Source organism: Urocitellus parryii, chromosome 6, assembly GCF_045843805.1.
Source record: "Urocitellus parryii isolate mUroPar1 chromosome 6, mUroPar1.hap1, whole genome shotgun sequence".
Lineage (NCBI taxonomy): Eukaryota > Metazoa > Chordata > Mammalia > Rodentia > Sciuridae > Urocitellus > Urocitellus parryii.
The window spans coordinates 46,789,457-46,806,423 of NC_135536.1; the positions used below are offsets into that span (position 1 = coordinate 46,789,457).

Here is a 16,967-nt window from a genome sequence, read left to right on the forward strand (position 1 = left end):
AAATTCATGTTTCATATATCCTTATGTACACATCCTAAAGGTAATTTTATATGATTTTAATAATTTTGTGCATGAAACAAAGTTTCAAGATGTGGAATTTTCCACTTCAAGTCATGTCAGTGCTCAAAAAGTTTCAGATTTTGGAGCATTATGGATTTTCAAAATTAGGGATGCATGCACACATGGTCACAATAGGTTTTATTAACATTAACTGTCCAAAACCTTTATTCATATACACACAACACACAAAAACTACCCACATTTTTGTGTATTTATAAAGACTCTTAATAGCATCCTCTGCCAAAAGTGGGAAGCAAATTGTTTTTGCATATGTATGCTTGAAAAAGTATATGCAAGCATACCAAAATATCTTCTGGCAATCTTTTATTAAAAGTAAAAAAAGTAAAAATTGTTTAGTATAATCTTAATTTTTATTTGTGAAGTAAAATTGAGCTTCTTTTCATGTTTGTTGATTTTTTTTTTTTGACCTGGGATTGAACCACTGAGCCACATCCCCAACATCTTTTAAAAAAATATATTTTACTTAAGAGTCTTGCTAATGAAACAAAGATGACGAAGAGGATGAAGGCACAAATGAGTCTCAGACCTAGGGAGATGAGTCAGACAATGAAATCCAGGAATTACCAGGAAATTTTAATAGATTAAGTCTAGCAGGACCTGTTCCAGCTATTCAGATTCAGTGCTTCCAGGTGGGAGAACAAATTTTAACAGGTACTCTGAGCTCTCAATGACTTTCTTTACACTGTTACAACATGGGTTCAGGAGAGCTCAAGAGGCAGAGAGGACATTAGTGGGTTTCAGTTTTTGAACAGGTTAACAACCAAGACCAAAGTGTCCACGTCCATGCTGTAATACCATTCAAAACTATCAAGGCATTAAAAAACACTTGTGATGTATATGGTCCTAATTCGCCATTTGTACAAAGCTTGCTTGAGTCCGTTTGCCACAAGCCTCTTCTTCTGAGTGACTGGATTTTTTATTGCATGCTCTTGTTTAAGCAGTGGAGATTTCCTACTTTGGAAATTCTACTGGACAGATTATGGTACGGAGCAAGCAGAGAAAAATCGAAAGCAAAATACTGAAACCCCCTTAGAAATGCTTATGGGGATGGGTGAATTTGTAGACTTGGAAAGATAGTTGAATTACGAATTTGCAGTGAGAAACTGATGTGACTCTTTTTTTGAGAAACCAGCCTCTACCCCAGAGCAAAGCCTGTCCAAGGAAGGGGGCATGGCTCTTGTCCTTGGAAACACCCACAGAGCACTCCTAGGCACATACCCACCCTGCTAAGTTGTTTGTCTGCAAATAAAAGGAGAGATCTGTGGCACCAGGTGTCCCTGACTCAGTCAGGCTAAGTGAGGACCCATAGCAAACCCCTAGCAACCACCAATCAGCATGAGACAGGGAAAATACCTGGGATGCCAGATGACCCTCCCAGTAGTTTATGGTGGTTGATAACATGGTGGGAAACCAAGTAGTTCAGCACGTACTCCCCTTGTGAATTAAACCAATAAGCTCAAATCCCCCTCTTGTACTAACCAATCACCCTTACCCAACTTGTTCTCTCCAGTGAATGTGCTAATCATGTTTTAGGGTTGTTGTTTTATGATTTTCCCATTTTAGGATTGTTGTTTTATGATTTTCCCGCGGTGTGTGATAATTTGCTTAGAGATGCTATGATGTAAAGTCCCTGCCTTCCCCAAAGAGTGTATAAAACTGCTGCAAACCGTGGGCTTGGGGCCTCTCAGCATCACCAGTTGCTGTGTGCGCAGAGGACCAGGCTAGCTCGCAATAAACGCCTCTTTGCTGCTTACATGGAGGGGGGGGAGAGTCTTGCTAAATTGTTGAGGTTGGTCTTGTACCTGTGATCCTCCTGCCTCAGATTCCTGAGTTGCTGGGACTACAGACACGTACCACTGCCTCTGGCATGGCTAATCTTTCTTTTGTAAGAAAAAAAAGTGGTAGTAACAGAGAATCTTAACAATTCTAGCAATTGCAAAATTAGTATTTAATCCAATAAATATTTTTAAAAGTACTAAAAACTGGCTCCAGATAAGTTATTTTAAACAATTCTTTTAACATTTTTGTAATGTTATAGCTTTATAACACTACTTATTTCTTATTTTTTTTCCTTCTAACAAATAATTTCACAACTCTGATTACCTTAATTTTAATGACTCCATCTTGTGGTTCACAGTGTTGCTTCAGAAAAAGTTTTAATTTATCACGAGAAAATAAGTGTTTTCTCCTGCTACAGGGGGAAGAAGAAAGAAGGTAGTGTTAATATCAAAGAAAATTTAACTCAAACTCCAAATTTTCTGCAAATTTAAAAACTGAATTTTGAGCCCAGGAAATTAAGGACATTTCATCTTCCAACTGTATTTATGTAGAAATTGTGAGAAACTTTATGAAGAGGTATTTGGGGCTGGGGATGTGGTTCAAGCGGTAGCGCGCTCGCCTGGCATGCGTGCGGCCCGGGTTCGATCCTCAGCACCACATACCAACAAAGATGTTGTGTCCGCTGAGAACTAAAAAATAAATATTAAAAATTCTCTCTCTCTCTCTCTCTCTCTCCTCTCTCACTCTCTCTTTAAAAAAAAAAAGAGGTATTTATGTTGGAAGTTATAAAATCAACTTGAGGGCTGGGATTTGGCTCAGTGGTAGAGTGCTTGCCTAGCATGTGTGAGGCACTGGGTTTGATTCTCAGCATCACATAAAAAAATAAATAAAGATATGTTTCCATTTACAGCTAAAAATATTTTTTAAAAACCTACTTGAATGTATCTATTAAGTCTATTATAGAAATAATATATGAATTTATTGCTTAGGAGACATTTGGAAATCATATAAACCTCAAGGAAAATATAATATGGACTATAAACCAAATGTTATCACCCTTCCAAATATCATCATTAAAATTATTTTAAAAATTATAATCAGTAGATTATCATATATCACATAATACTATGACTAAGTAAATCTATACCGAAATGGATATTGTAAGCAGGGCTAACATAGGTTTTATTGAATTTTTAAATCTTTGTATTAAAATCTCATATGGAGTACTGGGTATATAGCTCAGTTGGGAGAGTATTTGCCTTGCATGCCTAAGGCCCTGGGTTCCATCCCCAACACCACACACACACACACACACACACACACACACACACACAAGAATCCATATGTTTTGAACATACTTTATACAAAGATATGAAAAATTGTTCTCTATATGTGTAATAAGAATTATATGGAAGCGAACAAATAAGCAGATACAAATTAAACAGAAGTGTCTGGGTTCAGTAGCATATACCTTAATCCCAAGCTACTTGGGAGGCTGAGAGGCAGGAACTTGGGTAATTTGGAGAGACCCTGTCTCAAAAAAGGGCTGGAGAAATAGCTCAGTGGTATAAAAATATAGGGACTTGGGTACAATCCCCAGTACCATCACACTCTCTCTGTCACACACACACACACACTCTCAAATAAATAATCATCATCATCATCATCAATAATTAAAGAGAATTAAAATTAAGATTCTAAAACACTATTTTTGATTCTCCCTTATCTCCAAACACACAACAACCATGGAACACCACCACCAACAAAATCAAATCAATAAAAACCCCACATGTATTTCTAGAAAAACCTAAACATTTTTATATAACACAAAAGTATTCCCTTCAAGAAAAAGCCAAGACCAGAGGAGAAAGACGCGCCAGGCGCCCAGCCAAACCAGAGGAGGAAGACGCCAGGCGCCCAGCCAGACAGGAGGAGGAAGTCCGGCCCCGCCCCGAGTGCTAGTCCAGAGGAAGCCCATCAACACTTAAAACCCATCAAAGGGGTTTAAACTGGCTACCAGCACAGTTCTGCGGCTGATCCAGGTACCCTGTTTCCAACTCCCCCACCCTTAGCTGTGATAACTCAAAATATTTCCCACAAGCTTTTGGGGGTTGTAGCTATCAACGCAAAACAACAACTGTACAGGCACCTGGTTTCTACCTCAGAGACCAGAGTAGGGAAGATACAGGTGGAAGCTCATTTCCTTTCACACTGGCTATACCCACCACCCTGAATACAGAGGCTCAAGCTAGGAATAGACAACGCCACCTACTGGAAGCAAGGAAAACAGTGTTCTAAGAGACTTTTTTTTTCTCTTTCTTTCTCTTTTCTTCTCTCTCTTCCACAACTTCAGCATATGTGAAACCAAGAGCTGTGCATGAACAACCGAATTACCAAAGTAATATAATATAGAGGAATTGCATATACCCTGCCTCCCCCCCCATTTTTTTCTTCATTTCTATCTTACTTCCCTTTTCCTTCTCTTATTTCTCTTTTCTTCCTTGTTATTTTTTTCTTTTTTTTTTAATTCGTATTCTCTCTATCCCACTTTCAATCTCCTAACTTTTGCTATCTATACATAGGGTAACTAAATAGATAGGAGTTGAGTCTATACATTCTTCCATAAATTACCAGTCTAGTGGTTAGAGTTCTCCAAAGGTGCTAAGTTAGTTTAACCTCATACCCTCACTCCTTTCCCTCTAAGTATAACATCCTTCCTCTGAAATTAAGTTTTCCATATGCCACCAGATATGGTACGCCTTTTATGAAACTAATGAATATATTCTTAAGTAATAATTAAAACCAATATCTATAGTCTTAGAATCTAACTATAAATGTATTAATAATGAAAACTTGTGCTTAGATAATGTACTGTTGATATTGGGATCTGTTAACATTGTCTTTCTCCGAAAAAGAGGGATTTTGGAGCTATACAAGAACAATACAAATATATAAGGGGAAAACATTAGCACAACAGTTTCACAAAGCTAGAAAGAATCATGAGCAGTATGAAAAGACAAGGAAAGAAAGGACCACAAACAATACAGGTCAATTCAACATTAGATGAGGTAATATCTGCAGCTGATGGAATGTCAGACAAAGAGTTCAGGATATACATGCTTCAGATGATCTGGAGTCTCAAGGAAGACATTATACATCAAATTCAGACAATGAAAAATCACTTTGACAATGAATTACATAAACAAATCCAAGAAGCAAAAGATCAACTCTATAGGGAGATAGAGGATATAAAAAACAAACAGAAATCCTGGAAATGCAGGAAACAATGAACCAAATTAAAAACTCAAATGAGAGTATTACCAGCAGAGTAGAACACTTAGAAGATAGAACTTCAGACAACGAAGACAAACTTTTCCACTTGAAAAGAACATAGACAGCTCAGCGAGAATGTTAAGAAATCATGAGCAGAACATCCAAGAATTATGGGATAACATCAAGAAACCAAACCTAAGAGTTATTGGGATACAAGAGGGTACAGAGGTCCAAACCAAGGGAATGAGCAATCTAGTCAATGAAATAATACTAGAAAACTTCCCAGACTTAAAGAATGAAAAAGAAATCCAAATACTAGAAGCCTACAGGACACCGAATGTACAAAATCATAAGAGATCCACACCAAGACACATAATAATGAAGATGCCCAACATACAGAATAAGGAGAGAATCTTAAAAGCCACAAGAGAGAGGAAGCAGATTACATTTAGGGGTAAACTAATCAGGATAACTGCTGATCTTTCAAAACAGACTCTGAAAGCTAGAAGATCCTGGAACAACATATTTCAAACGCTGAAAGAAAAAGGGTTCCAACCAAGAATCATGTATCCAGCGAAATTAAGCTTCAGGATTGAAGATGAAATAAAAATCTTCCATGATAAACAAAAGTTAAAAGAATTTGCAGCTAGAAAACCAGCTCTTCAAAACATCCTTGGCAAAACATTACAGGAAGAGGAAATGAAAAATAACAATCAAAACCAACATCGGGAGTTAGTACAGTAAAGGAAAAACTAAGCATAGAGGAAAATCAAATCATGTTAAGTATCATACATAACCAAATATGGCTGGAAATACAAACCATATCTCAACAGTAACCCTAAATGTTAATGGCTTAAATGCACCAATCAAAAGACATAGGCTAGTAGAATGGATTAAAAAAAAGATCCAACAATATGCTGCCTACAGGAGACTCATCTGATAGGAAAAGACATACACAGACTGTAGGTGAAAGGTTGGGAAAAATCATATCACTCATACGGACCCCGGAAGCAAGCAGGGGTGTCCATACTTGTATCAAATATAATAGACTTCAAGCCAAAGTTAATCAAAAGGGATTAACAAGGACACTACATACTGCTCAAGGGAACCATACACCAACAAGACTTGACGATCATTAATATATATGCCCCAAACAATGGTGCAGCTACGTTCATCAAACAAACTCTTCTCAAGTTCAAGAGTCTAATAGACCACAACACAATAATCATGGGAGATTTTAACACACCTCTCACCAATGGACAGATCTTCCAAACAAAAGGTGAATAAAGAAACCATAGAGCTCAATAATACAATTAATAACTTAGACTTAATTGATATATACAGAATATACCACCCAACATCAAGCGGATACACTTTCTTCTCAGCAGCACATGGATCCTTCTCAAAAATAGACCATATATTATGTCACAGGGCAAATCTTAGCAATTACAAAGGAGTTGAGATACTACCATGCATTTTATCTGATCATAATGGAATGAAATTGGATATCAATAATAACATGAGAAAGGAAAAATCCTACATCACACGGAGATTAAACAATATGCTACTGAATGAACAAAGGGTTACAGAAGACATCAAAGAGGAAATTAAAAAATTCTTAGAGGTAAACGAAAACTCAGACACAACATATCAAAATCTCTGGGACACTATGAAAGCAGTACTAAGAGGAAAATTCATTTCATGGAGTTCATTCCTTAAAAGAAAGAAAAGCCAACAAATAAATTTCCTCACACTATACCTCGAAGCCTTAGAAAAAGAAGAACAAATCAGCAGCAAATACAGTAGAAGGCAAGAAATAATTAAAATTAGAGCTGAAATCAATGAAATCGAAACAAAAAAAAATCGAAAAAATTGACAAAACTAAAAGTTGGATCTTTGAAAAAATAAATAAGATTGATAGAACACTAGCCATGCTAACAAAGAGAAGAAGAGAGAGAAACCAAATTACTAGCCTACGGAATGAAAAAGGCAACATCACAACAGACAATTCAGAAATACAGAAGATAATTAGAAATTATTTTGAAACCCTATACTTTAATAAAATAGAAGATAGTGAAGGCATGGATAAACTCCTTAAGACATATGAACTACCCAGATTGAGTCAGGAAGATATAAACAACCTAAACAGACCAATATCAAGTGAGGAAATAGAAGAAGCCATCAAAAGACTACCAACCAAGAAAAGCCCAGGACCAGATGGATATACAGCAGAGTTTTACAAGAACTTTAAAGAAGAACTAATACCAATACTCCACAATCTATTTCAGGAGATAGAAAAAGAGGGAGAACTTCCAAATTCATTCTATGAGGCCAATATCACCCTGATTCCCAAACCAGATAAAGACACCTCAAAGAAAGAAAACTACAGACCAATATCCCTAATGAATTTAGATGCAAAAATCCTCAATAAAATTCTGGCAAATCGTATACAAAAACATATCAAAAAGATCGTGCACCATGATCAAGTAGGATTCATCCCTGGGATGCAAGGCTGGTTCAATATACGGAAATCAATAAACGTTATTCACCTCATCAATAGACTTAAAGATAAGAACCATATGATCATCTCGATAGACGCAGAAAAAGCATTCAACAAAGTACAGCATCCCTTTATGTACAAAACATTAGAAAAACTAGGGATAACAGGTACTTACCTCAACATTGTAAAAGCTATACATGCTAAGCCTCAGGCTAGCATCATTCTAAATGGAAAAAAACTGAAAGCACTCCCTCTAAAATCTGGAACAAGACAGGGATGCCCTCTCTCACCACTTCTATTCAATATAGTTCTCGAAATACTGGCCAGAGCAATTAGACAGACAAAAGAAATTAAAGGCATTAAGATAGGAAAAGAAGAACTTAAATTATCACTATTTGCGGATGATATGATTTTATACCTAGAAGACCCAAAAGGGTCTACAAAGAAACTACTAGAGCTAATAAATGAATTCAGCAAAGTGGCAGGATATAAAATCAACATGCATAAATCAAAGGCATTCCTGTATATCAGCGACAAATCTTCTGAACTGGAAATGGGAAAACCACCCCATTCACAATATCCTCAAAAAAAAAAAAAAATACTTAGGAATCAACCTAACAAAAGAGGTGAAAGATTTATACAATGAAAACTACAGAACCCTAAATAGAGAAATAGAAGAAGATCTTAGAAGATGGAAAAATATACCCTGTTCATGGATAGGTAGAACTAACATCATCAAAATGGCAATATTACCAAAAGTTCTCTATAGGTTCAATGCAATGCCAATCAAAATCCCAACGGCATTTCTTGTAGAAATAGAGAAAGCAATCATGAAATTCATATGGAAAAATAAAAGACCCAGAATAGCAAAAGCAATTCTAAGCAGGAAGTGTGAATCAGGAGGTGTAGCGATACCAGATTTCAAACTGTACAACAGAGCAATAGTAACAAAAACAGCATGGTACTGGTATCAAAACAGGTGGGTGGACCAATGGTACAGAATAGAGGACACAGAGACCAATCCACAAAATTACAACTATCTTATATTAGATAAAGGGGATAAAAGCATGCAATGGAGGAAGGATAGCATCTTCAACAAATGGTGCTGGGAAAACTGGAAATCCATATGCAACAAAATGAAACTGAATCCCCTTCTCTCGCCATGCAAAAAAGTTAACTCAAAATGGATCAAGGAGCTTGATATCAAATCAGAGACTATGCGTCTGATAGAAGAAAAGGTTGGCTCCGATCTACATATTGTGGGGTCGGGCTCCAAATTCCTTAATAGGACACCCATAGCACAAGAGTTAATAACTAGAATCAACAAATGGGACTTACTTAAACTAAAAAGTTTTTTCTCAGCAAGAGAAACAATAAGAGAGGTAAACAGGGAGCCTACATCATGGGACAAATGTTTATTCCTCACACTTCAGATAGAGCCCTAATATCCAGAGTATACAAAGAAGCCAAAAAACTAAACAATAAGAAAACAAATAACCCAATCAACAAATGGGCCAAAGACCTGAACAGACACTTCTCAGAGGAGGACATACAATCAATCAACAAGTACATGAAAAAATGCTCACCATCTCTAGCAGTCAGAGAAATGCAAATCAAAATCACCCTAAGATACCATCTCATTCCAGTAAGATTGGCAGCCATTATGAAGTCAAACAACAACAAGTGCTGGCGAGGATGTGGGGAAAAGGGTACTCTTGTACATTGCTGGTGGGACTGCAAATTGGTGCGGCCAATATGGAAAGCAGTATGGAGATTCCTAGGAAAGCTGGGAATGGAACCACCATTTGACCCAGCTATTGCCCTTCTTGGACTATTCCCTGAAGACCTTCAAAGAGCGTACTATAGGGATACTGCCACATCGATGTTCATAGCAGCACAATTCACAATAGCTAGACCGTGGAACCAACCCCGATGCCCCTCAATACATGAATGGATTAAAAAATGTGGCATTTATACACAATGGAGTACTACGCAGCACTAAAAAATGACAAAATCATGGAATTTTCAGGGAAATGGATGGCATTAGAGCAGATTATGTTAAGTGAAGGTAGCCAATCCCTAAAAAACAAATGCCAAATGTCTTCTTTGATATATTGAGAGCAACCAAGAATAGAGCAGGGAGGAAGAGCAGGAGGAAAAGATTAACATTAACTAGAGTCATGAGGTGGGAGGGAAAGGGAGAGAAAAGGGAAATTGCATGGAAATGGAGGGAGACCCTCATTGTTATACAAAATTACATATAAGAGGTTGTGAGGGGAATGGGAAAAAAATAAGGAGAGAAATGAATTACAGTAGATGGGGTAGAGAGAGAAGATGGGAGGGGAGGGGAGGGGGGATAGTAGAGGATAGGAAAGGTAGCAGAATACAACAGTTACTATTATGGCATTATGTAAAAATGTGGATGTGTAACCAATGTGATTCTGCAATCTGTAATGTTTTGAATAACCAATTAAAAAAATAATAAATTAAAAAAAAAGGAAAAAGCCAAGTTAAAAGGTTCTATAAGTGAATAAACAAACAATAAGAGTGTTTTTGCGGGGTGGTTGTTGTTTTGTTTGTGGTACCGGAGATTTGAACTCAGGGATATTTTGCCACTGAGCTAAATCCCCAGCTCTTTATTTTATATTTTGAAACAGGGTTATGCTAAATTGCTTAGGGTCTTGTTAAGTTGCTGAGGCTGGCCCTTAACTGACCATCTTCCTGCCTCAGCCTCCTGAGTCACTAGGATTATTGGCATGAGCCACAATGACCAGCAATATAAATTTTAAAGCAGTGGCCTCCCAAAAATTTATATTCTCTTCCTATACTTTAAGTTTTAGGCAAGGACTCTTTGGTTCACTGCTGTTTCCCAGAACCACAGAGTAGTTGGCAAAAAAGAAGGTACCTCTTATTGACTACTGAATAAATAAATAACCAGTCCTCCAAAAGACTACATTGTTTTATATGGTAGCTACTAACTACACATGGTTTTATTAAATAAGTAAAATTTTTATTGGAGAGTTCACATGTCATACAAAGTTGTATTATCTGGAATACTCTAATATCAAGTCTTCTTTATTAGAGAAATATTACTATTTCTTCATTAAAAGAGACAGTAATATTTATCTTTTGATGCTAACAAAGTGTTGTAAGTCATTTAAGCCTTCTATTGTCAAGTATAACCTTCTCACTTTATAGTTCTTTGGTTTAAAAATTAAGAAGGAAATGAGTTTAAAAGACTAACCAAGATCTAGCCAAATAATTATAAAGTGTAAGTAAAAAAGAAACTAGAAAAATAAAAAAAATTAGAGAATTTATACTATATAAATAACATATCTTCAACTAAAGGCAAAAGAAAAAAAAAAGACAAAACTCAAGTGTAAACAGGAAAACATTTGCAGTCTCAACTATGCCACTCAATAGTCCATAAACTAAAAGTTTTAATAATCCTGCCAGGCACCCAGTGGTACATGGCTGTAATCCCAGCAATTCATAGGAAGATCACAAGTTCAAAGCCAGCCTCAGCAATTTAGTGAGGCCCTAAGCAATTTTGTGAGACCCTATATCAAAAAATAAAAAAGGGCTGGGGAGGTGGTTAAGTGGGTCAGATCACTTAAAAAAAAATTCTTCTTCATAGGTATATAACCCAAGAGCAATTGTTAAGCAATCTCTGCTGCTGCTACTACTACTACTACTACTACTACTACTACTACTAATCCATTAATATTAAATTGGAAATATTATTTTTCAATTTAAACTAAAATGTAGGATGCTCTAGAGATCTTAATGATGGGGTTCCCAACATCAACGGACTGACAAACCACCATACCTCAATATAGCTACAGAAAATTCTCTTAAGATATCACTTTTCTTTGGATACATGTATGTATGATGTAAACATTATTTTATATCGAATGATATACAAGGCTGACTCCTATGTGGCAGGTTCATAGCTAGTTGATGCCAACATACTTTCAGATGATTAAGAGCCTAACAAACAGACAACAATAGGAATTTTCCTAAAATATCTCTCTGCAACCTAGAGTCAATTCTTTTTTGGGGTCAAGGCAGGATGTGGGGGAGGTAGTAGGGATTGAACTTAGTGCTCTCTCACTGAATACATTCCCAGTCCTGTTCCCCCTTTAAACTCTATTTTGATACAAGATCTTGCTAAATTGCCCAGGATGGCCTTGAACCTGTGGTGCCCCTGCTTCAGCCTCTGGAGTAGCTGGGATTACAGATGTGCACCACCTCACTTGGTTAAGGTGGTTCTTTTATACTACAAATGTCATATTTGTAAGTACTATTAAATTTCTCATCTTTGAAAACCCCTTTCTCATGAGAAATACCTTATAAATAAAAATCTTCTTAACTCTTTAGTTTGAAGACTATTTTTAAAAATATTTTAGTTGTAGATGGATATAATATCTTTATTTATTTATCTTTGTATGGTGCTAAGGATTGAACCCAGTTCCTCACACATGAAAGGCAAGTGCTCTACCACTGAGCTACAACCCCAACCCCTGAAATCTATTTGTGGTTAGTTAATAACCTAAACATAGGGTTTAAGGAGTCCATTAGGATTCATTTTATCAATTTAAGAAGATATAAATATAAATTTACTTTAAAAGAATTAACCATCTACAACACTATCCGTTTGTTCTAAATCAAACCTTCTGAATCTATCTACACAATTATTGTACTTTACTATAGAGAAGACAAGGAGTTTTACCTGATCTGTGTTGCTTTAACAATAGCAGACTCATACAATTCCTTTTTAGTGGGTTGCACCTTGTACTTGAATAATAAGGGATCAAATGCATCTTTTTTCTTCCTAAAAAGATAAAAGACAAAATAAGTTACTGGTGATAAACCTTCCCTGCCATTCTCTTAGCCAAAATAGTACAAAGCACAATTTAATGTTGGTATTTTAATTACTCGTTTGATAAATTTTCCCTTAAGTGACAAAAGTAACTAGAGTTGAACAAACACTCATTTTGGGTCAGATCACTTAAAAAAAAATTCTTCTTCATAGGTATATAACCCAAGAGCAAAAGCGGATACAATGTAGTTTACCTTAAGAATTGGTGAAGAGGGGCTGGGTTGTGGCTCAATGGTAGAGCACACACCTAACATGTGTGAGGCGTTGGGTTTGATCCTTAGCACCACATAAAAATAAATAAATAAAAATGAAGGTATTTTGTTCAACTACAACTAAAAAATATATTATTTTATTTTTTTAATATTTATTTATTTAGTTAGTTTTTGGCGGACACAACATCTTTGTTTGTATGTGGTGCTAAGGATCAAACCTGAGCCGCACACATGCCAGGCGAGCGCGCTACCTCTTGAGCCACATCCCCAGCCCCTAAAAAATATATTAAAAAAAAAAAAAAGAACCGATGAAGAGGCTGCATGTTTAATTCCTACCTCCACCAACTTCTTTCCTTTGAGAGTATATTCATCCACTTATTCAATTGTTTTATTTATATGTATATAAAATATATATAAATACATATATATGTATATATAAATATATATAAATAACTTAAAATATATGTAATAGTTATATAGATAGTTTTAAATATATGTAATAGTTATATATATATAATTATATATACTTTTATATATACATATATAAAAATTTAGTTCTACCAAAATGGAAATTGTTTTTGTTGCTATCCTATGGATGACAATAAAGAAAAAAGTAATAAATTTTACTATCAGCAGAACAAAAATGACCCCAAAAACCCAAACTATACTTTCTTTTTTAAACATAACTTGTTATTTACTTACTTATTTATTTTATGTGGTGCTGAGAATCAAACCCAGTGCCTCACACGTTAGGCAAACATTCTACCACTGAGCTTCAACCCCAGCCCCAAAACTATACTTTCAACATAAAGATTTCTTTTAGGATCATTACCAAGCTGGGCACAGTGGCATACACCTACAATCCCAGTGACTTGTGAGGCTGAGGCAGGAGGATGGAAAGTTTGAGGCTAACCTCAGCAACTTAGTGAAGTTCTGTCTCAAAATAAAAAGGGCTGGGGATGTAGCTCAGTGGTAGAGTGTCCCTAGGTTCAATCCCCAGTACCAAACAAAAACAATCAATCACACAATGACAACAACAACGAATGATTATCAAGTTATGTTCACTACAAATGTTCTTCAATGACGATCCATTGAATGATTAGGTTTTCACCACAGATGGTTACTTAGGGCAATACATATATTTTAATTTAAAATACTAACCTTACTTTTCACACATTAAATTTTCATGAATGGAGCTTCCAATTCCAAAAGAATGAAGTCCACTTTAATAATATATGTATTATAATAGAAATTTACATACATCAAGCAAAACAATTTCTGTTTATAACCAAGAATGATTCTAAATGTAACATACTTGCTAAAATATAAAAAGTTAGTTAATTTTTATTAACTCTCTAAGGTGTTTTCAGATTAAAATAACACAGTGACTATTTTATGATATCAGTGTTTTCAGGAGAAATAGGATTGGGCATAGGACTAATAACTTGAAAATCTTGACAACTTCTAGCTTTAATGCATTTATGTCCAGTTCTGTTCTTTTTTATTGTTATTCTGTTTAGATATACATGACAGTAGGTGTATTTTGAAACATTATACATATCTACTACTTTAAAAACGATACTCAAATTTCATTATCTTACTAACAGTCAAGTTATTATGAGAGCCAGATTACATTACATGAAAGAAATTTAGTGAATATAATATTTTCAGATTAGACACATATTGCTCAAGAGGATCCTACACCATATATGATACATGTAAGTAATATTTCAGAGAGGAGCACCAGGAGACAAAATTCTAAACTTCTTAATTTGTGAGGACGGGTGCTGGGTATTGGACATAGGGCCTCACACGTGCTCTACCACTGAGCTACGTTCCCCAATTCTTCACCTCAATTTTTTTTATTTATTTATTTGCAGTTCTGGGGATAGAACCCAGGACCTTGGGTTTGGCAAGCATTCTACCACCGAGCTATATAACTAGCACCTCAGTTTTATATGATGTAAAATATCATCTCTAAAAGACACGCCCAACTTTATCTAGTACTATAAATTATACCCAAGAACTCAACTCTAAAAATAAATTTTGCTTACATGATGACACCTAAAAAACTGCTTCCAAAGAGTTATGTTTTGGCTAGGGATATAATCCAGTGGTAGAGCACTTACCAGCACATACAAGGCCCTATATTTCATTTCTAGCACCCCCAAAGCGAATAAACAACAAAAAAAGAAAAATAATTGCCTGCATGAAATAAATGAATAATTCCATACTTAAGGTGTTATTAATTACATAATCTACACAAAGTATCCCTGTAGTACAATTAGTCTTATTTCATTCTAAAGTAGATTTACATAGGAATATGTACATTTCTGCCCTATTTAGTTCTACCAACAGCTAAGGAAGAAAATTACCTCATATTTTTACTGAAGAACACAATTCTGGCTAAAAGCCAGATTTTTTTTTTTGGGTGAACACAATATCTTTATTTTATTTTTATGTGGTGCTGAGGATCGAACCCAGTGCCTCATGCATGCCAGGCCAGCACTCTACCACTGAGCCACAACCCCAGCTCCATGTGTTAGGTTCTTTAAGAACCACAAGGTGCTAAAATGTCCCAAGAGCTGTTAAGAATACATGAAGTATGCTTTGTGATAAGCTGCAATAGCCTCTTTCACAAGCTTAGTTTAAGTTTGGGCTAAGGATATAGCTCAATGGTAGAGAATATGTTTAGCTTACAAGAGACTCTGGGTTCAATTCCCAACACCAACAAGTAAATAAGACTATATTTAAGCTGATCCTCAAAATTACTAATTGACCTGCTCCCCAAAACTTTGAACACTGCCCACCAACAAAAATTGGTTACTGCTTTTATACTTTTTATTTCAATAATATATGGTTATCAATGCCCATAATAAGTAAGCTAATAATATGTTCTGGAAGAATGAAATTGTATAGAAGACAGGCAAATTTTTAATTCCCTGATTTTACAAACATGGCATTTGGTATTTGCAAAAAAAAAAAAAATCAATGTTCCCTCCAAATGCATCATAATCTTTTTATAAAACTGATCAAATCGTGCACAATCAGAGAAATGAAAAGTTGCGCTGCTATTGGGTACAATGAATCAAAATGCTTTCTGCTGTCAAACATACCTAATTAGAACAAATAATTTTAAAAACTCTGGTCAAAATATATTGAAAAAATACTATGATTCAACAACAAAAAGACAACTAATCCAATTTTAAAATGAGCGTGTAGTATGTACAAGATCTTGATTCTATCCCCTATATTGGAAAAGAAATAACAAAAAATTGGATAAAGCATTAGAATAGACATTTCTCCAAAGAAGGTATACAAATACCTAATAAACACATTATTAGTCATTAGGGAAATCCAAATAAAACCACAGAATATCACTTTACATATATACAGATGGCTATAATTAAAAATAACAGGGCTGGGGATGTAGCTCAGTGGTAGAATGCCTGCCTAGATGTGTGAGACCCTGGGTTCAATCCCCAGCTCCACAAAAAGCAACAACCAGAAAACAACAATGATAATAAAATTGGAAACTGCTATATTGCCAGGGAGAATGTAAAATGACATAGCTACTGGGAAAAACATTTTGGCATTTCCTCAAAAAGTGTCGAATTACCACCTAACACAGCAATTCTACTCAAAGGAATGTACTCAAAAGCATTTAAAAACAGACTCGATTACTTGTACAACAGTATTTATTACAGTATTATTCATAATAGTCAAAGATGAAAACAACCCAAGTATCCATCAACAAATGAGTGGATAAACAAAATATAGTAGACACACAATAAAATATTCAGCGATAATGAAGAAATTAAGTTCTGATTCACGCTACAACACAGATGAACCCTGAAAACATGCTAAGTGAAATGAGCTAGACAAAAGAACAAATACTACATAATTCTACATACATTAAATAACAGAAAGACAAAAAAGTTGATAAGCAATTACTAAGCTGGAAAGAAGAATAAATGGGATGTTAAAGCCTAATAGATACAGAATTTCTATTTGCAATGATAAAAGAGTCTTTGAAATAGATTGTGATGGTAGCTGTGTAACACTATAAAGGTAATTAATGTTACCAAATTGTACACTTAAAAATGGCAATATATTATGTACATGTATTTTTTTAATTAATATACTTTATTTTTCATAGTTTTAGGTTCACATAAAAATTGAGCAGAAAATATAGCATTCCCATATATTCCCTGTCTCTGCACATCCACAACCTCCCCTG

At 35.3% G+C, this 16,967-nt stretch overlaps 1 protein-coding gene across 3 annotated transcripts in view; it reads right to left on the reverse strand.

Annotated features, from left to right (window-relative positions):
* The window catches only part of Baz1a (bromodomain adjacent to zinc finger domain 1A), a 112,700-nt gene that overhangs the window by 53,953 nt on the left and 41,780 nt on the right, over window positions 1-16,967 (reverse strand). For all 3 annotated transcript variants that reach the window (XM_077799713.1, XM_077799712.1, XM_077799711.1), the window contains 2 exons: window positions 12,366-12,467; window positions 2,185-2,272 (listed from right to left, as the gene is read on the reverse strand). In XM_077799713.1, coding sequence (XP_077655839.1) covers window positions 2,185-2,272; window positions 12,366-12,467 — 190 coding nt within the window. The remainder of the gene's footprint in view (window positions 1-2,184; window positions 2,273-12,365; window positions 12,468-16,967) is intronic.